The sequence below is a fragment of the Tursiops truncatus genome, chromosome 4, assembly GCF_011762595.2.
Source record: "Tursiops truncatus isolate mTurTru1 chromosome 4, mTurTru1.mat.Y, whole genome shotgun sequence".
Taxonomy (NCBI): domain Eukaryota; kingdom Metazoa; phylum Chordata; class Mammalia; order Artiodactyla; family Delphinidae; genus Tursiops; species Tursiops truncatus.
Window position 1 is genome coordinate 135174747 of NC_047037.1, and position 21955 is coordinate 135196701.

General features: G+C 42.5%; 1 protein-coding gene across 6 annotated transcripts in view; it reads left to right on the forward strand.

Annotated features, from left to right (window-relative positions):
• Nucleotides 1-15329, forward strand: part of DOP1B (DOP1 leucine zipper like protein B) — a 107015-nt gene extending 91686 nt beyond the window's left edge. For 5 of the 6 annotated variants that reach the window (XM_033856043.2, XM_033856044.2, XM_073804485.1 and 2 more), the window contains 7 exons: nt 272-333; nt 834-962; nt 11083-11219; nt 12241-12296; nt 12521-12682; nt 14197-14326; nt 14831-15329. In XM_033856043.2, the coding sequence (XP_033711934.1) occupies nt 272-333; nt 834-962; nt 11083-11219; nt 12241-12296; nt 12521-12682; nt 14197-14326; nt 14831-15082 (928 nt within the window). In that variant the 3' untranslated portion in view covers nt 15083-15329. Of the gene's footprint in view, nt 1-271; nt 334-833; nt 963-11082; nt 11220-12240; nt 12297-12520; nt 12683-14196; nt 14327-14830 lie in introns of those variants that run through there. The other variant, XR_004526447.2, reaches the window with a different exon arrangement.
• Nucleotides 15330-21955: the final 6626 nt, after the last annotated feature.

The window sequence follows — 21955 nt, forward strand, 5'->3', positions numbered from 1 at the left end:
GAAAGCCAAGGTACCTTGACAATTTGTGTTTTCTTTTATTGTGAGCTGGGAATTATTCATTATTCCCCATGTTATTCATTCCCTATGTTAAGGTTATAAATGAAAAGCTTTCGCTTAACGTTTCCTTATATAAAAACTATTCATCCCTTTCACTAACTTTTCAGAAAGCAGTTTTTAATAGATCTTAAAGGGACATGTTCTTTTCTTGATGCTTTTAATCAGACTGTCACCCTTTGCATATTTAATTAATTTTGCTTTTTTTAATATCCAGTTGGAAATCCATTATTGACCATCTTCTGACTCATGAGAAAACAATGTTTAAAGATTTAATGAGTAAGTTCTTCTGTTATGTGCACATAAGTCACACTTTAAAGGACCGATTCCTTTTGGTCATAACCAGCTTTTACCACGTATTTCAGAGCCCAGCTCAAACCTTTTTTAGTGCCATTTCGGCCACAGAGTGTAATGTGATGTGCAGAATATGTCGGGACTACGTCAATGAGCCTTCCCATTTCCAGTCTATTGACACGAACGCCTTCAACTACCTTTTTTGCAGTTTTATAGCGGAGAAAATACTTTTGAAAGTAATGATAAGTTGACCACAATTGGTTAGGAGTGCTTTCCTGTACCTCATATCCTCTTCAAATACCCCATCACTCAGTATCATGAAAGAAATAAGAACTTTTATAAATGTAAATACTTGAGTAACAACTGCATGCCCTTAATCAAGACCATGATCTTTCACCAGGGAAGATAGGAATAGTAGGGATTTCTCATCACTTACCTCTCATTGTAGTGTTCTCACTAAATGGAACTTATTTGCTCTATTCCAGCCATGCAGAGCAGTTCTTTAAAACTGTTCTCAAGTTTTGAGCAGAAAGCCATGCTGCTAAAGCGCCAGGCTTTTGCTGTCTTAAGTGGAGAACTTGATCAGTACCACCTTTACCTTCCTCTGATCCAAGGTAAGAAGTCCTGCCCTCCCCCAGCCCACCCCCGCCAAAAGAGACAGGCCCAGAGTGGCCGACATGGCTGGAAACCAGAGGGGCCCAGGGCAGGTGTTGGTGGAATGGTCAGACGTTAAATGAGTACTCAGCAGAGGTGATTGTAGAAGAACTTTGGAAATATATCGGTAAATCTGAAACTTTATTTTAAAAATCAGTTATTATGGGACGTTCCTGCTGGTGCAGTGGTTGAGAATCCACCTGCCAATGTAGGGGCCACAGGTTCGAGCCCTGGTCCAGGAAGATCCCACATGCCGCGGAACAACTAAGCCCGTGCGCTACAACTATTGAGCCTGCGTTCTAGAGCCTGTGAGCCACAACTACTGAGCCCACGTGCCACAGCTACTGAAGCCCGCGTGCCTAGAGCCCGTGCTCCACAACAAGAGAAGCCACCGCAATGAGAAGGCCGCACACCGCAATGAAGAGTAGCCCCCGCTCGCCACAACTAGAGAAAGCCCGTGCACAGCAACGAAGACCCAACACAGCTGAAAATAACATAGAAATAAATAAATTTATTTTTTTTGAAAAGGCAAGACAAAAATCAATTATTATAATGCTATTAGTTTTTAAAATTTTTTAAGATATTTATTTATTTTGGGCTGTGTTGGGTCTTTGTTGCTGTGCACAAGCTTTTCACTAGTTGCGGCGAGCAGGGGCTACTCTTCGTTGTGGTGCACGGGCTTCTCATTGCGGTGGCTTCTCTTGTTGCAGAGCACGGGCTCTAGGCATGGGGGCTTCAATAGTTGTGGCTCGCGGGGTCTAGAGTGCAGGCTCAGTAGTTGTCGCACACGGGCTTAGTTGCTCCATGGCATGTGGGATCCTCCCAGACCAGGGCTTGAACCTGTGTCCCCTGCATTGGCAGGTGGATTCTTAACCACTGCGCCACCAGGAAGTCCTATAATGCTATTAGTTTTTATTAGGTTGTTTTTTAAAGTCTGGCTGTGCTTCTTCAGCACTGTCTCCTGCTGGATCCCTCCTGCAGTGCAGATACTAAGTGAGGCCAGTGACAGAGCAAGATTTTGGAGAAGTACCTGATTTTTCTGTAGCAGTCTTTTCTCTTCTTCATACTCGCGGTATTCTTTGTCTGCTTCAAAAGTGAATGATTGTGGGTATTATACATGGTTTTAAAGGTTTTTCCCCCTCCTCATAAAATGTTGAGTTGGCGAAGTGAGCATTCTGTTTTAATTCATCCTCCTCCAAGATACAAAAGAACTCTCAAACAGGAATGTGTTTTCCTTAAGACACGTAGCCTAAATGGAATATAATAAAATAAACAAGCTTTCAAGAATTGTATTAAATATCATGAAGGCTAGTATAACAAACAATTTTACAAATATTAGAATTACGGTGTAAATCCTTTTGGGGTGCTCAGACTTATTAAAGTATAATTTACATACAGTTCTGGCTATACAGTTCTATGAATTTTGATAAACACATGTAGTCACGTAACCACCACGGCAGTCAAGATTCAGAACATTTCCATCACCCCAGAAAGTTCACTCGTGCCCCTCAGAAGGCATCTCCTGCCCTTACCCCCTGACCCTATCAACCACTGAATCTTCTTTCTGTTCATATAGTTTCATCTTTTCTGGAATGTCCTATAAACGTGAATGTGATTGGACAGTATGTAGCCTTTGAGACTGGCCTCTTGTATTTGAGAGTCATTCATTCTGTTGTATTTATCAGTAGCTTATTTCTTTTTATTGCTATTTATCTATAGTATTCCATTCTGTGGTTTGTTCCAGTTCACCAGTTGAACATTCAGGTTGTTTCCACATAGAATTATGATATAAATCTCTTACTGTACCCTCTTAAAAAATGCTCTTATAAATATCTGTCGGCTCACAAGGCATGTGTTTTTCCTAAATATTTTTATTAATTCTCAGCCCGCGTCCCTACTTGATTAACCACTTGAAAGGTCTTAATTATTTTAGGACAAAACATTAACAGCTTTCACGGGTATTAATTATGACAGTATTTTATATTTGCAACAGTGAAAATACCATTATACTTCTACTGACATAATTTCAGCCTGTAAAGCAGGTAAGGAGATGTTCATGACCTAACGTCTTGAATACTTCAAATGTATGAAAGTGAATATTCAGATATTGACAAATCCTTACTTGAATCACTAGCAGGAGGCTGCTTGGATCAGAGGGTGGCCAGGAATGCCGTTAAAGGTGGTGGCAGCCCTCCAGAGACTTTGCTCAGTGCAGAGGCAAAGCTGAACTTCGTTGCATACTTACAGGATTTAAAGGGGAGAAAGAACAACGGGAACCACATTTCCTCTAGTTCACAGGCGGCATCTGTGGTGGTGCTTTATGCCCCTGGCCATCAGACAGTGGTCCAGAAGCGCAGCGTGAAGTTCACTTCCTCAGCAGGCGAGTACGGTAGGCAGTGCATTGTACAAGCCTTGCCATGCCTTCTCACTTTTTTTTTTTTTTTTTTTTGCGGTTCGCGGGCCTCTCCCTGTTGCGGCCTCTCCCGTTGCGGAGCACAGGCTCAGCGGCCATGGCTCACGGGCCCAGCCGCTCCGCGGCATGTGGGACCTTCCGGGACCAGGGCACGAACCCGCGTCCCCTGCATCGGCAGGCAGATTCTCAACCACTGTGCCACCGGGGAAGCCCCATGCCTTCTCACTTTGGAAGAAACACCTGCGCCTTCTCTCCCCCATGTCCCATCACACACTCTCCTAAAACCTGGGGTGAGGCCCAGAGAGCTAAAGAGACAGTATTAGATGTGTGGAACAAGAGAACAGACAATGGCCTTTTTCAATCAGTGGTATGGAGAATCTGACTATGGCAGGGTGTAAACATCCAATTCTGAGAAATCATGGCTCAGAGAGGGAGAGAGAAGTAGAGGCAACATAATATTATATACATACAACATATATGAAAGTCAGCATAATGCTGACTTTAAATAGGAGATAGTCTGGGGGCCCTTGGGGAAAGAGGAATTTCTCCAAATAAATACCCTCCACTTTGGATAGCTCAAGTGCTGTTTTTTTTTTTTTAAAAAATACTACATGGGGCTTCCCTGGCGGCGCAGTGGTTGAGAGTCCGCCTGCCGATGCAGGGGACACGGGTTCGTGCCCCGGTCCAGGAGGATCCCACATGCCGCAGAGCGGCTGGGCCCGTGAGCCATGGCCGCCGAGCCTGCGCGTCCGGAGCTTGTGCTCCACAACAGGAGAGGCCACAACAGTGAGAGGCCCGTGTACCGCCAAAAAAAAAAAAAAAATACCACATGTTTGAAAAAGTAGAGTGGATTTCCCTGGCGGTCCAGTGGTTAGGGCTTCGCACTTACACTGCAGGTGGCACGGGTTCTATCCTTGGCTGGGGAGCTAAGATCCCTCATTCCACACAATGCAGCCAAAAAATAAAAAATAAAATAAAATAAAAATACCTGTTTGAGTCCTTGTTTTAAAAAAATAAGAGGAAGAAGTAAACATGTTTACCCCTTTCCGTTTTTTACTAACTGACAGTTTGCAAAGCCCTTGCCTCTGTATTGTCATCGTCCCCAGCTTCCCTAAGGTCCTGGGGTGATGGGATTCAGAACGTTCTCTGACAGTCTCGGGACATTGACTGGCCCCATGGAGCAATGACGCCCCAGTCAAGGGAGCAGAGGCATCCAGAAGCTCCTGAGTTGCACACCCTGGTGAATAGTTGAGACCAAATCAAAAGAGGCAGGAATGGGGAAGGTCTGGCATCTCTCCTCTGGGGTCCTCACCCCCAACTGATCACCATCAGGTAGCACTGGAAGAGGTCGATCGAGGCACTCGGTGCAGAACTGAGCAGCTTCTCACATCTTGGCTCGTAGTGACATAAATTTTGCATTGATCTCAAAAGAAGTAAATCGGCTCAAAGCAATTATTTTTTAAACAGGAGGGACGATAAAATGCTGCTTGTCTAGGATGAAAGGAGGACAGGCTACAAAGGCCCCTGATGAGGGGATCAGAAAGGTCTAGAGGGAACACTGTTCCCTCTAAGCTGATGAGTGTGGCTCATTCCAGGTCCATTGAAGTCCTTCCCATCTTTTAAGTTTTCTTCATTGTCCTTTATTAGCTCCATTTTCACATCAGGATACTGGTGCTCAGAGAGATTAACACCTGCGTACAGTTGCATTGCCACTAACTGGCACACCCTGGACTGAAGTCTGAGCCCTCTGGCTCCCAACAGTAGGCTGTGTTCTTTAGCAGGTACCCTTTGAGGCAGGTGAGTTTCACAGATGGGGAATGGGCTCAGCAAGGTTATGTGGCCAGCCTAAACGAGGTTCTGCGACCTTGACAGTGGTGCAGACATTCTGGCTCAGGGCTTTCTCTGGCTCTGCTCACCCAGGACTCCTTCAGCTTGTAAGGTTTATCACTCAGCTAAGAAAGGAATATTAGAGATTCTAAAATAGATCATCTTGGCTGAAGAATCATCTCACGAATTTAGCTTTTATTTGGAGCGTCAATATGAAATATGCCCCGTGTGTACAAACCACTTTTTTTTTTAATACTTTTTATCTCGAAGTAGATTAAGACTCACAACAAGTTACACAAATAGTACCTGGTGTTCCTGTGTACTGTTCGTCCAGCTTCCCCCATGATAACATCTCACATAAGCATAGTCCCTCATCAAAACCAGGAAATCGATGTGGGAATATTACCATAACTCAACTTGAGATTTTTTCAGATTTCACCAGTTTCTACAATGCATTCTTTGTGTGTGTGTCTGTGCGTCTAGTTCCCACATACAAATTCTTGCAGCCAACACCACAGCCAGGATTTAGAACTCTTCCCTCGCTACAAAGCGACACCCTCACGTCACTCACTGCTTTGTATAGTCACACCCTCCACCCAGCGCTAACCCCTGGAAACCGCTGATCTGTTCTCCATCACTTTAATGTTATATAAATGGAATCATACATCATACGTATTATGTAAATGTCACCTTTTGAGATTAGCTTTTTTCGTTTAGTACAGTGCTTTTGAGATCCATCCAAAGGCGAGTGGGGTATGTTCATGGGTGTATAGAGAGTTTGATCTTTTTTAATGAGTACTAACACTCCATTTTATGGGTGTACCTCAGTTCATTTATCCATTTACCTGACGGACATCTGGGTTGTTCTAGTCTTTGGTTATTAGGAATAAAGCCTAGGGGCTTCCCTGGTAGCGCAGTGGTTAAGAATCCGCCCGCCAATGCAGGGGACACGGGTTCGAGCCCTGGTCCAGGAAGATCCCACATGCCATGGAGCAACTAAGCCCGTGTGCCACAACTACTGAGCCTGCGCTCTAGAGCCCGTGAGCCACAACTACTGAGCCCGCGTGCCTAGAGCCTGTGCTCCACAACAAGAGAAGCCACCACAATGAGAAGCCCGCGCACCGCAACAAAGACCCAGTGCAGCCAAAAATAAGATAAATGAAATAAATAAATTAAAAAAAAAAAAAAAGAAAGCAAGCCTCTGGCGATCCAGTGGTTAGGACTCTGTGCTTTCACTGCAGAGGGCCCAGGTTCAGTCCCTGGTCAGGGAACTAAGATCCTGCAAGCTGGGATAAATGCACAAGGGTTTGTTTACTGGATTCTATGGTAAACGTGTGTTTAACTTTATAAGAAACGGCCGAACTGTTTTCCAGAGTGGACGTACCATTTTGCATTCCCATTTAAACAGTAATTCAAATGTCATTATCCTTTTTTTTTAACATTTTTATTTTTTAATATTTATTTATTTATTTGGTTGCACTGGGTCTTAGTTGCGGCAGGTGGTCTCCTTTTAGTTGCAGCTCGCCGACTCCTTAGTTGCGGCACATGGGCTTCTTAGTTGTGTCTTGTGAGCTCTTAGTTGCATCATGTATGTGGTATCTAGTTCCCTGTCCAGGGATCAAACCCGGGCCCCCTGCATTGGGAATGTGGAGTCTTAACCACTCAGCCACCAGGGAAGTCCCTCGTTATCCTTTTGATGTCTTTAGAGATACCCCTTCTTTCATTCCTGATATTGGTAATTTGCTTTCTCTCTTTTTTGGTCAGTCTTTCTAGAGGTTTATCACTTTTCTTGTTCTTTTCGAATAACCACATTTTAATTTGATTTTTCTACATTATTTTTGTTTGTTTTGTTTCCAGTTTCATTTATTTCTGCTTTTTATTATGCCCTTCTTTGTCCTTGCTTTGGTTTTATTTTGTTCTTTTTCTGGTCTCGTGAGGTAGAGGCTTGGATTATAGATTTGAGTGTTTTCTTCTTTTATAATGTAAGCATTTAGTGCTATAAATTTCCCTCTCAGCAATACTTTAACTCCATCCCACAAAATCGGGTATATTGTAATTTTCATTCATTTCTTTATATTTTTTATTTCCTTTGATACTTCTTCACCCCATATCTAATTTAGAAGTTTGTTAATTTCCAAGTGTTTCTGGTTATCTTTCTGTTATTAGTTTCCAGTTTGATTCCATTATGGTCAGAGAACATTCTTTTTAGGATTTAAATTTGTTGAAGTTCGGTTATATCATGGGTCGTAAAGCAGTCTTGGTGAATGTTCCACGAGCACGTAATGAGATGTATTCTGCTGGTGTTGAGTGGAGTGTCCTACAAGTGTTTATTAGATCCTGTTGGCTGAGGTATTGCTCAGTTCTTCTATATCCTTACTGACTGTTTTCCTAGGAGTTCTATCAGTCATGGGATAGGGATGTTGAAGTTCAGCTACAGTTGTCAGTACTTATTCTTCTTTGAGTTCCGGCAGTTCTTTCTTCAAGTATTTTACACCTCTGTTGTTTGGTGCACAGACATTTAGGAATGTTATATCTTCTTGTTGAACTGACCTTACCACTGTGTAATGTCCCTCTTTGACCCTGGTACTTTCCTTTGCTCTGAAGTCTATTCTGTCCTATATTAATAGCGCCACTCCAGCTTTCTTAAAATGTTTGCATATTGTATCTTTTTCCATCCTTTTACCTTTAAGCTACTTATATTGTTATATATTTTTAAGTAGTTTTATCTTTTTTTAAAATTTATTTATTTCATTTATTTTTGGTTGTGTTGGGTCTTTGTTGCTGCGCGAGCTTTCTCTAGTTGCGGCGAGCGGGGACTACTCTTTGTTGTGGTGCGCGGGCTTCTCATTGTGGTGGCTTCTCTTGTTGCAGAGCACGGGCTCTAGGTGTGCGGACTTCAGTAGTTGTGGCACGCGGGCTCAGTAGTTGTGGTTCGCGGGCTCTAGAGCGCAGGCTCAGTAGTTGTGGCACACGGGCTTAGTTGCTCCGCAGCATGTGGGATCTTCCTGGACCAGGGCTCGAACCCGTGTCCCCTGCATTGGCAGGTGGATTCGTAACCACTGCGCCACCAGGGAAGCCATATTGTTATATTTGAAGTGAGTTTTGTGTAAGATAGCATACAACTGGGTCATTCCTTTTATCCATTCAGCCAATCTCTTTTAATTGACATGTCATGTCAGGATATATTATGCCATTTTATTTATTTTCTGTTTGTTCCTTTTCATTCATTTTGTTTCCCTTTTCCTATTTTCCTGAGGTTACTTGAACATTTTTTTGGCATTCCATTTTGATTTATTTAAAGTGGTTTGGGGGTATATCTCTTTATATAGCTTTTTGCAGTGGTTGCTCTAGGGATTACAGTGAACATAGAATATACATACTTACTGTGGTCTACTAATATCAATATTTTACCACCATTTGCTTTTCTCTTCTCCCATATGATATAGTTGTCTGAAATACTATATTTACATACTAGAACCAAAGGAGATAGAGATACACTTTTTGCTTTCACTGTCCAACATAAATACTCAAGAGGAAAGGATATTATTTATACTCATTTATTTACCCTTTCTATTGCTCTTTAGTCATTCCTGTTGTTCCATGTTTCCTACCATTATCATTTCCTTTCTGTCTGAAGAACATCATTTAGCCATTCTTTTAGTGCAAATCTGTTGGCACTGTTCTCCTTCATTGAGCCTTTTTTTTTTCACCTTCATTCATCTTGGTTTGGTTTGGTTGTTGTTGTTTTTTTTCTTTCACCTTTATTCTGGAAGGATGTTTTCATTGGAAATAGAAAAATTCTGGGTTGAAGTTCTTTTCTTTCAGCACTTGAAAATGACAACTTCTTTCTGACTCTATGGTTTCTAAGGAGAAATCTGCTATTATTCGAATTATTCTCCCTTTTAGGTAATGTATAATTTCCCTCTGATTGCTATCAAGATTTTTTTCTTTGTCTTTAGTTTTCAGAAGTTTGATTATGTGACTGAACATGATTTCTTTGGTTTTATCCCTTTTAGAGTTCACTCAGCTTGTTTTATTTGTAGATATATGTCTTTCACCACATTTGGAAAGTTTTCAGTCATTATTTTTAAAATATTTTTCCAACCTATACTCTTTTTTCTCTTTTTCTGTGATTCCAGTGCACAAATGTTAGCTCTTTTGTTGTCCCACTGGTCTATGAGACTCTGTTCATTTTTTTTTTCTGATATTTTCTCTCTCCTTTGTTCAGCTCACATAATTTCTATTGATTGTGTCCTGAATTCCCCTCTTCCTCTGTCATCTCCATTCTGCTACTGAGCTCAACAGTAAGTTTTTCTATCTTGGTGATTCTATTTTTTAGTTCTAAAATTTCTATTTGACTTTTCTTTGTATCTTGTATTTTTTTGCTGACGCTTTCTATTTCTTATTTGTTTCAAGCGTCCATAATTGGTTATTAGAGTATTTTTAGATAGCGGCTTTAAAATCCTTTTCCAATAATTCCAACCTCTGTATTATCTCTGCATTGGTGTCTTTTGGGTATCTTTTCTCATTCAAGTTGAGACTTTTGGCATTCCAGGTTACATTCTTTTCAATTGCCTAAGCTGCAATAAAATAAAAAATTTAAAAACCACGTGGAACCCACTTCCAGGTCATTCCTTAAGTCCCAAGGTTCCTACCCAGTCCTGCCATGTTTCCTTCACCTCTTTTCTGATAGTTGGTTTATGTATTTTTGTTCAAGGTTTTTGTTTGTTTATTTGTTTGCAGTTAGATAAATAGGATGTATTATACTTACTCCATCTTGTCCAGAACCAAAAGCACAAACCACTCTTTAAAAATGCCAACCTGTTTGTCAAGTGTCTGATCTATGCACGATCCTTCATTTGGTCAGAGTATTTTTAAAGGCAAGAAGTAAAAACCCACTTAAGGGCTTCCCTGGTGGTGCAGTGGTTGAGAGTCCGCCTGCCAATGCAGGGGACACGAGTTTGTGCCCCGGTCCGGGAAGATCCCACATGCCTCAGAGTGGCTGAGCCCGTGAGCCATGGCTGCTGAGCCTGCGCGTCCAGAGCCTGTGCTCCGCAACAGGAGAGGCCACAGCAGTGAGACATCCACGTATCGCAAAAACAAAACAAAACTCATTTAAGCTACCTCAAGTAAAGAGAAGTTTATTACTAATTTACTACAGCGAATCTTAAGCGGCATGACCATAGTTCAGCTATTTCCTGTGGCAATTTGTCATCGTCCTAAGAAACCTCAAATTATGGGAAAAAATCACATTCTGCAAACAGTTATTTCAGTGGAGAAGTGGGGAAGACTGTTAGGGACTAGAGAGTTTACCTTTTTTTCTTTTTCCTGCAGGAATTAAAAGTTTTTGTCATGGTCCTCAAATCTAAACTTTACTGAATAATTCTATTTTATTCACGCACTTCACTTGCCACTCCTCACCCCCAAAATATAGTGTCATCTGCCAACCAATCTATATGATCTCATAGTTCCCTCACTCACCAAAGACTCTTCAGTGTCTGTGTCTCATGTTTCATATCCTTAGAAGAATAATTACATGTTTATTGATCACACACTGGATTTCTGGCTTGAGCCAGAAGTTGTTGCCTTTCTACTCAGCTGCAGCAGGGGAATAAGAGGAACTTGATTCACTTCTTTAGCAAAAGCCACAAACTGCTGTGCCTCGCAAAGAACAGTGCTGGGGGCAAACACGGGGCACAGAACCATTCTCCCAACACCCGTCTCCCGTATGAGGTTCTCGTCAAATGTCAAAGCAACTGCAATTTTATTATTCCTCTTTGTCTAGTGAGAAACTCCAAACTGCCTATTTGTGTGACATCTCTAAAATCTTCTTTCCTTAGAACGGCTGACAGACAATCTCAGAGTTGGACAGACATCCATAGCTGCTGCTCAGATGTTTCTTTTTTTCAGAGTTTTGCTGCTAAGAATATCTGCTCAACATTTGACTTCACTGTGGCCAATAATGGTCTCTGAATTGGTAAGTGCAAATATTTTACTCTTGAAAGCAAAATTGGAGCTTTTAGAAATGCTTTTTCAGGAATAATATTTCATATATATCTAATTTTATCTGCAAAATTTTCAATCAAGTTGGTAGTGCATAGTCAGCTCTTGCTTAAATAGAGATATTTTATCCTATAATCCTAGTTGCTCTCTCAACGTCAGTTATTCCAATTAATCTGTACAGTTTGATATTATTTGCTTTTTTTTTGGCCATGCCATGTGGCTTTCGGGATCTTAGTTCCATGACCAGGACATGGCAGTGAAAGTGCTGAGTCCTAACCACTGGACCACCAGGGAACTCCCTATTTGCTATTTTTTAAACTGTTTTTTTTCCTCCAGTTTTATTGAGATATGTGTCCTATAGCAGTGTGTGAGTTTAAGGTGTACAACTTGATTTGACTGAAGTATATCATGAAATGATTATCACAGTAAGTTTAGTTAACGTCCATGACAAGGGATTGAACCCATGGCCCCTGCATTGGAAGCACGGAGTCTTAACCACTGGACCACCAGGGAAGTTCCTTGTATTATTTTTTTAGATTCCACTTATAAGGGAGATCATACAGTATTTGCCTTTCTCTTCTTATTTCACTTAGTATAATGCCCCCAAGGTCCTTCCATGTTGCTGGAAATGGTAGGGTTCCTCCTTTTCGTGGCTGAATAATATTCCATTGTGTATATATAAAACAATTTCTTTATCTATTTAGCTGTTGATGGACATTTAGGTTGTTTCCATGTCTTGGCTACTGCAAATAATGCTGCCTGGATTATTTGCTTTTTTTTGTTACTGAGTTGTATGAGTTCTTTATATATTTTGGATATTACCCTATCAGATATTTGGTTTGCAGATATTTTTTTCCATTTCATAGGTTGTCTTTTCATTTTTTTGATTGTTTCTTTTGCTTTATTTGCTATTTTTTATGGACATATAAATTTTAAACATTAAGCTAGGTTTACTCTCTCTCAAATAGTAACTTGAATTCACATTTTTTTTAAAGATTCAGACATTCATACAGCTTGAAGAAGATCTGAAAGAGGACGATGAATCATTGAGGTGAGTAGTACAGCAGTCTGCACACATATATGAAGGTTAATGGACATCACCTTAAGACGCAGGGCTATCTAACACTAAATACTGTTTTCCTGAAGTAGTTGTGAAGGGACCAGCTATTCTGACCATTTCTTAAAAGGAAAACCTTCTTATGGACATTGCATAGGCAAAAGGACCACGGCAGATGTGAATGAATTTATAACAAGAGTTTCTTTGCAAATTTACAGAAACAGCAACAAAATCAACAGAATAAAAGTTTCAGTCTCTGATGGAAATGAGCCCTCGATGGGGGAGATACCCCAGAGTGAACTTATCCTATACTTATCAGCTTGCAAATTCTTGGACACAGCACTTTCTTTTCCACCTGACAAGATGCCGCTATTTCAGATGTAAGTCAGAGAAGACCACGTGTCTTCTTTGAAGCAGATGACTTTCTTTCCTCTTGAGCACTTTCACGTGTTCTTTCCTGTACAATATATAAGACACCGCAGCATGGGTTGCTAGTGGCCGAGGAGCCTGCTCAGAATACCAAGTTTCACATTACTTGCAACATCTGTGTTTTGGGGAATTTGGCTCACAGTAGTGTTTATGTACGGGTTTCTCTTTCTCTGTGTGTGTGTGTGTGTGTGTGTGTGTGTGTGTGTGTGTGTGTGTGTTTAGGTGGGTTTTGCTATTGGGTTCTTATAAAACAGAGTCACCCACTGGTGATCCTCACTGGGTTTGTATAATTTTTTTGTCTCTTTGTTTTTAATTAAATAAATGGAACTTGCCGTCTCCGATTGGCTCTGCCCTTGTGGGCTCACATTTCCTGTGGGCTTAACACAGCTGCTCATTTGTCTAATTTCATGCCTGGCCCCAGATGCCACTTCTCTCTGTCCTATTTCCCCTACAGAGTGAAATCATGTAGAAATGTTTGTGCTTAGAAACACTAAGTGAAGGAAGCCAATCTGAAATGGCTACATACTGTCTGATTCCGACTATATGATGATCTATAAAAAGCAAGACTGTGGAGACAGTAAACAGCTGAGTGTGTGCCAGGCGGGAGGGGAGGGCGAGGCAGAGCACAGAGGATTTTTAGGGCAGTGAAACTACTTCGTATGATACATGTCATTGCACACTTGTCCGAGCCTATAGAAGTTACGGCACCAAGAGCGAACCCTAAGGTGAACTCTGGACTTCGGGTGATGATGTTGAGTCAGTGTCAGTGCATCGATTGTAACAAATGTACCCCTCTGGTGGGTGTGTTGGTAGTCAGGGAGGCTGTGCACGGCAGAGCAGGCCCCAGGGCAAGTGGGAAACCTCTGTACTCTCTGCTCAATTTTGGGTGAACCTAAAACTGCTCTAAAAAAGAAAGTTTTTTTTTTTTTTAAGTGAGTTCCAATGACATGAGTATGCACAGCAGCATTAATCATAATAGGCAAAAGGTAGAGAAATGTCCATCAGTTGACAAGTGGATAAATAACATGTGGTGTATCCGTACAATTAAATATTCTACAATACAAAGAAATGAAGTACCGACACATGCCACAGCACAGATGAACCTTGACAATATTAAGTGAAAGAAGCCAGGCACAAACGACCATGTATTATGTGATTCCATTTATATGAAATGTCCAGTATAAAAAAATCTGTACAGACAGAAAATAGATGAGTGGTTGCCTAGATCAAAGGGGTGTAGTGGATTGAGGGGTGAGGGCTAATGGGAACAGGGATTCTGTTTGGGGTTATGAAAATATCCTAAAATTGATTATGGTGGTGGACGTACAGTTCTGTGAATATACCAAAAGCTATTGATTTGTACACGTTAAACCGGTGAATGTGACTTACATCTCAGTAAAACTGTTTCTAACTCTTTAGGTGGGCTCCAAGCCAGCATGCCTGACCTCCGATTTCTTTCCTCCAGTTACAGGTGGGCATTTGTTCCAGAAGTAGACACAGAGGGCCCTGCCTTCCCGTCGGATCTAGAGGAGAATCACCAAGAATGCAAACCCCACACTGTCAGGATTCTCGAACTTCTAAAATTAAAATATGGGGTAAATGTTTTCCTTTTTAACAGTTATATTTGTGGCAGAGGGGAGAAAGGCTAGGCAGTGAGTGAAGTACTTCATGTGCTATTTGATTTTAATGATTTTGAACAGTTTTCAGAATGCCTCCTAACTGAATGTTCAGACACTTGGAGATGGTTATAAATTTCATCTTTGTTTTAGCATGTATATGTCACTTTCTCATCCCAGTTGCTAAGGGGTAAAGCCTCCTGGGCGACACAGTCCTGTAGAAGTAGTCTTGCCCACAGAGTTCCTCTGTGACTCAGAGGAAGAGCCTGCCGGAGAGGTGACAGTGGCCCCAGCGGGGTGGGCTCAGGGTGAAATCCTGGTGGAAGATGGCAGCTGAAGACCTAGGATTTGAGTTGATGCTGCTACCATCAGCGCTGACAGTGAATTTCATAAAGGACCCATCTCTTAGCTTTCACCGCCTGCACGTGCCTCGCGTGCATCTCTAACCCTTAGCAAAGCCACGTCGTTGTGGGTTTTTTGCAGGATATCAGCAGCTCCGATGAGATCGCCATGAAGAGCGAGTTCCCTCTTCTGCGCCAGCATTCTCTTTCCACCATTAGGCAATTGATGCCATTCTTCAAGACTCTGAATTGTGCCTTTAAAACCCAAAGTAAACTGCCTACTGACACCCGGGGGCCTCTACTTGTGGAGTCGCCCGTCGCAGATAGCTCAAGGGTCTTGAAGCAACTGGAAGAATGTGTTGAATACGATTTTTTGGAACATCTGGAATGTTAACCTTGTAAGCCAGAACTTGTTTAATCCATTTACTGAGACTTCGAGAAAAAACAGGATATATTCAAAACAAAAAAGGAGCCAGGATAGTGCTTTTAAACAAGTGTGTCTCAGTTTTGAAAGTAAATTTCAGATCATTTTTCTGGTGGGCACCAAAATACACCTCCCTGAACGCCATGTAATATTTTTGGATCTGATTTTATGTTTCTTCCTCAATTTATGTAAAGAAATAAAATTAATATATCATCTAGTGGTGGCACAGCATTTGTGATATAAAGTAAAGGATGAAGAGATTGGAGAGTTGTTTTCTTTGTTGCAGATGTATGGGTCTGTGTCAGTACACCTCTCTAAAAATCTTGTTGACTATTATTTTAACCTTTCTCACATATGTCCCTTTAAACATTTATTTTGGTACCACATTTTAAAATGAAAATATATTATTTTCTGAAAATACTAATTGCCCGTTACCATCGACTATTCAGAGGTGTGAGCTTGCAGATATCTCCTTGTATTTAACTCATGCCCGTTAAAATCACATGTTCACACTCTTCTGCTGGGTAAGAAATACATAGTTTTCAAAGGTCTGACAGCTGTAACCTTAGTTATGGCACCACGGTGTGCCTGGCCAGCACTTTCCATTTAACATAAAGCAGTCAGCGTGGTCATGGAGCCTCTAATGCCTGAAACTATTGTCAGGGAAACTCACTCTTTGGACTCTTCCTTAGTACTCTGTCATTTCTGGGATCTCTTTACCTCTCTGCAGACATTGCTGTTGATGAAAATAATCCCTTCCTAGGCACAGACTCCTCCAGGCTGGCAGCGTGTCATCCCACTCTTTTCGAGGCTCTTTGTCTCATGCCAACTTCCTTATTTAGACTCCCTCTTGGTGCCCATCCTCTGAAGTGAGCACCCTCACTCTGCGCCAGTGCGCGGGGCTTGCCTGCCAGACCTGCCTAGCTCATGTCCCCTTTTCAGCCACCAGGGCGTCGTTCCATGACCTCATTTTCCGGGCCAGATGATGCAAACTGTCCTACCTAATGTGTGCTCTCAGATCCATCCTTTCTATAGACAAGGGTGTTTGGGAACTTGACCAACATTACTGGTTAAGTTTCTCCTAACATTCTACTACGTATTAGTTTGTGAACACTGCAGAAGCAATTTGTGTCACTAGCCCCAAGATAGGATATGGGGAGCACAGAACCACTTGGTTCCCTAAATAAGGGCTAAAAGTAAGAATCAAAAAGCACCACCATATATGGGTATTCATACAAATATGTGTTAAAAATTACATGGAGGGACTTCCCTGGCGGTCCAGCGGTTAAGACTCCTTGCTTCCATTGCAGGGAGCGCGGGTTTGATCCCTGGTTGGGGAGCTAAGGTCCCTCATGCCGTGTGGCACAGCCAAAAAAAAATAATAAAAAAAATAAATAATTACATGGAAACTATGTTGTTTTTGTGTGTGTTGGGGGGGTATCTTTAAAATCATTTGCAAGTTTGGTCACTAAAATGTTAAATATTGAAGTGTAGAATTGTGAATTCAGTGTAACTTATATGATGATTTCCCTATAATTCAGGTTGTGAGGAGATAACCATATGCTGATTAATAGTTAACATCAAGGTGGGTACATATGATCACGTATCAAAATTGACAACAGAACTAATAGCTTATTTATATCATCAGTAGCTATTATGCCATGAAAGGTCGTTCTTGTATCTGTACCTAGATTTACAAATTTTGTTTTTTCTTTTTTTCCTCTCCAGTATCTAGAACAGCTTAATGGTCTCGGTCAATACCGTATAAAATTTAATCCTTATTTATTAATAGAAATCTTAAAAGAGATTTAATAGTACATCTCTGTTTATCATAGAACACTAGGAAAGAAGTCTTATAAATGTGATGTATAGCTAAGTCTTTTGTCCGTGTACACACCACAGTGGGTGAGGGCATAGGCTCTGAATTCAATTTGGGTTTGTTATTCAGCTTTACCCACATGCTAGGCTGGACATATACTTTGTTCCTCAGTTTTCTCATCTATACAATAGAAATATCGACTGTAACTACCCCTCAAGGTTATAGCAACTAACCCTCTCTGTGCTCCCGCTGTGGTTTCTATAGTTGTTTTTTTTCACTTGACTTTTTTGGGGGGGTCTTTTATGTCTTTTTTCTCTTTTAACTTTTTGTTTTATATTGGAGTATAGTTGATTGACAGTGTTGTCTTAGTTTTAAAAGAGAAAATGGAGATTTTTTTTTTTTTAAGTGTGAGGAAAAGCAAAATCAACAGTTCTTTTTTGCCTTCCTACTTGCAAGACGACCGCTGTGACTCATTTCCTCTCAGAAGAAGTTAAGCCGTGTGTCCAACCCAAGGACCAAAGTGCCACTTCTCTGGGGGCAAGCAGTGTGCTGGGTCCCGTGCTCTAACAAAGCAGACTTTGGAACGCACGGAGCTACAGGAGGGTGTGGTGGGGACGTAGCCCTTAGGAGCGGGTATGAATGGCCGTCACCCCTGGAGTGCTTCCCAGGAGCCAGGCATTGTGCTGAACGCGTCACATGGGTGATTTCCTAACCCCCGTGAAAGGTAGGGACTGTTCCTCAGTTCTCCAAAGTCTGCAGAGCCAGGAACCGAAGCCTAGGTCTGTCTTGCTCTAGAGCACTATGTTCTCAAGCCCAGGGCTGAGAAGTTTAAACAGGAAAACCCTGCAAGGGCTGCTGCCGCGTGGTGCCGGGTGGGAGACAGCTTCTGAGGACACCCCGCCCAGCGGGCTTCCTGCTGAAACAGCTCCTCCCAGAGCCTCGGCACAGAGCAGGTGGCTCCTGCCTCTCAAGGGGTGGTGAGGTGTTTTAAAGCAGAACAAGCCTTATTTTCCAGCATTTGTGTTATGCCCAGTTAAATTAGAAGTAGAAGTAGCTGGATTCATCGAGATGGTTGATGAAGACTGTAATTAGAAGCTTTGAACAACAACCTGGGAGACCAGACAAAATCTGGCCTTTGGAATTAAATTGAGGTAAGACAATGCCTTCTGCCAGGTATCATTTGCAGTTTAGTAGGACACACAAACCCATGAACATGGAAAAGTAACACCATCAAAGAAGAGTCCACCCATTCTACACTAAGGGGCAACTGGACGTTGTGAGAATCACTACGTAGTACCTTACCATGCTTACATGTTTTGTTAAGTTGTGTAGTCATCATTCCATAAGCTGAATTCCATCATCTACAATCGGACTTTGTGCTGTCTCTGAAGTTGAGTGAAGAGACCCCCTCCAACCTTTTTTCAGGATGGTTATGGGGACCCGGCAGTTAGAAATCTCAGTTAGAATCCAGCAAAGCAACTTTACTTAACAGGGGTCCTCTCTCTGGTGTGTGCACAGAATCATCCAGAGAGCTTGCTAACTTGCAGAAGGCTTAGCCTCCGCCCCAGAAAGTCTGAAACAGTAAGTGGGGTGACATTCGGGAATCTGCCTGTGTAATAAGTTATCTTTGATGCTAGTGCTTTCTGGACCACTCTTGGAGAAACACTAGTTTGCAGAGCCACGAGTTCACAGAGATGATGGCTTGGATGGAAATGAGGAAACCCGCAGGGCGGAGGCTTGTCTGCTTACTTCTCATCCTATACAGATAGCTCTTTCCAAGTGGTCCTGCATCTAAATCAATAAGCCTACCTCTAAGCCAAGGCAGAAATGGACTTTAAAATTGGATCTAGGGGGCTTCCCTGGTGGCGCAGTGGTTGGGAGTCCGCCTGCCGATGCAGGGGACACGGGTTCGTGCCCCGGTCTGGGAAGATCCCACATGCCGCGGAGCAGCTGGGCCCGTGAGCCATGGCTGCTGAGCCTGCGCGTCCGGAGCCTGTGCTCCGCAACAGGAGAGCCCACAACAGTGAGAGGCCCACGTACCGAAAAAGAAAAAAGAAAAAGAAAAAGAAGTTGCTTAACATTTTACCCTAAATTGAAATTGTAATTATGACTCTTGGGGCCTGATGGGATTTTCTATCCTCCTGAAGGCCTCAGCTACCTCTCCTGTCTCCTCCACTCAGGGTTTCTCATCTCCTGCATTTCTTTTTTTTTTTTAAATATAAATCTATTTATTTATTTATTTATTTTTGGCTGCTTTGGGTCTTCATTGCTGTGTGCAGGCTTTCTCTAGTTGCGGCGAGCAGGGGCTACTCTTTGTGGCAGTGCGGGGGCTTCTCATTGCAGTGGCTTCTCGTTGCAGAGCACGAGCTCTAGGCACGCGGGCTCCAGTAGCTGTGGCACACGGGCTCAGGAGTTGTGGCTCACGGGCTCAGTAGTTGTGGCTCACGGGCTCTAGAGGGAAGGCTCGGTAGTTGTGGCACATGGGCTTAGTTGTGGCGCACGGGCTTAGTTGCTCTGCGGCATGTGGGATCTTCCTGGATCAGAGCCCGAACCCGTGTTCCCTGCATTGGCAGGCAGATTCTTAACTACTGCGCCACCAGGGAAGTCCCTCTCCTGCATTTCTTACATATGTTGTTTCATCCACTTGATACTATTTTCTCCTTCTCTTTCACCTGGCGAAGTCCTACTCAAGTCGTTTGTTGGTTTATTTACAAATATATGGGAGCCCGTCTTTGAGATCCAAACTCCCTGGCCTTGCTTCTTTCTATACCTCACAGCGAGGCACTTTCCCAGTGTGGCCCTATGAAAGCACTGAATAACGTAGTAGCCCATCACTGGTCCAAGGTAAGTGCCCTTTTGTGGAAAAGACAGAGCCTGTATCTTCAGTTCCTTCGGTGTCTGACATCGACGAGCAGCCAGCAAATAGCTAAATGAAAAACATAAATGTTGATTTATCTGCCCAAGGTGGTGCTGGAAGGAAGAAGAAAGCGGAGTAAAACAAAGTTTGAATGAATGGATTTGTAGGATTAGGCAGTGTGGGCTCAGGGAACAGTGGGTTTTCCCCCAATCTTGGCCTCTCCGTCACTCTAAGAATCCCCTCCCTGAGACTCATGTGGTTTCCCTGATGACCACTTGGGACACGTGAGGTGTTCTGCTTGGCGTGCTTTCCCCACTCTGTCCTGCTGTTCCCAGCACTGCCTGATTACATAGCCCAACCCATCTGAAGCATCTGTGAGAACCACCCATTCTGTCTTCACCTGGCTTGTCCTTAATTCTTACTGGACCCTTTGATAACCAAACACTTCCGTACTGTATGGAGAGGGCACACTTGACTCTGTGCACTAACCATACTGCTCAGAGAGCTCTGTGTTGTACTAAAGATACTACAGTAACTAATAAGCACTTGATTGTATATTGTCCCATGTTTTCCTTCCAATTATTTTGTTTGTTTCTGAATCTAAGCCAGCCTATCAATCTAAATTCCCTCAGGAAAAACACAAGCTGTTTGGGGACTTCCCTGGTGGCGCAGTGGTTAAGCATCCACCTGCCAATGCAGGGGACACGGGTTCGATCCCTGGTCCGGGAAGATTCCACATCCTGCGAAGCAACTAAGCCCGTGCACCACAACTACTGAGCCTGCGCTCTAGAGCCTGCAAGCCACAGCTACTGAGCCCCGCACACCACAACTACTGAAGCCTGCGCACCTAAGCCCGTGCTCCACAACAAGAAAAGCCACTGCAATGAGAAGCCTGCACACCGCAACGAAAAGTAGCCCCCGCTCACCGCAACTAAAGAAAGCCCACCACGTGCAGCAATGAAGACCCAATGCAGCCAAAAATAAATAAATAAATAAATTTATTTTTTTAAAAAAGACAAGTTGTTTAATATGATTGGGGGCAGGGGGCGGAGCTCGTGGCCAAATGAAGATTATGATTGGCCTAAAGACAAAATTCAATCAGAAGTTAATATGTACACATCAGTATAGTTTTTTTTGTTTTTGTTTTTGTTTTGCAGTACGCGGGTCTCTCACTGTTGTGGCCTCTCCCGCTGCGGAGCACAGGCTCCGGACGCGCAGGCTCAGCAGCCATGGCTCACGGGCCCAGCCGCTCCGCGGCATGTGGGATCTTCCCGGACCGGGGCACAAACCCATGTCCCCTGCATCGGCAGGCGGACTCTCAACCACTGCGCCACCAGGGAAGCCCAGTATAGTTTTTTTGACATCAATATCTATCTATCTATTTATGACCAGTTATGAGATAGATGAAATCTCACTGCCAATAACAACAACAATAATAAAATAGGGAAAAAAAATGTATAAGTCCTCCTTGAAGACAACACTACCAAAGCAGAAAAGAAGACTTGGAGCTAAAGGGAAGGTTTACTATGTCTTGAAGAGGAAAATTCAACATCATAAAGTTGTAAATTTTAACTTACAGCGTAAATTCAAAGTTAAAGAGTAATGAAGAGAACTAACCTCAGATCTTTATATTATAAAGCTAAAATAATTGGTACCAGTGCAGGAATGGACAAGAGGTCAATAGAACAAAATGAAAGTCTATCAATGGACCCAAACACATAGAAAAGTTCAGCATATAATAAAGGTGGTACTTCAAACCCATAGGGGGAAAGAAAGGTGTCTTATTCAATAAATGGTGTTGAGATAACTGGGTACCCAACAGGGGGAAAATAAGTTGGATTCATATCTCATATCTTTCACCAAAATAAATTCCAAACAAATCAAAGATTGAAACCATGAAGAAACCATGAAAATGCTGGAAAAATTGAGGAAAATATATTTATATAAGCCAACAATGGAGATGAAATTTCTTAGATGAACATAAATTCCACAAGTCTAAGAGAAAGTTCTATAATTTTGACTATATAAATTTTCTTTTTAAAATTCTGCACAACAGGGGCTTCCCTGGTGGCACAGTGGTTGAGAATCCGCCTGCCGATGCAGGGGACACGGGTTCGTGCCCCGGTCCGGGAAGATCCCACATGCCGCGGAGCGGCTGGGCCCGTGA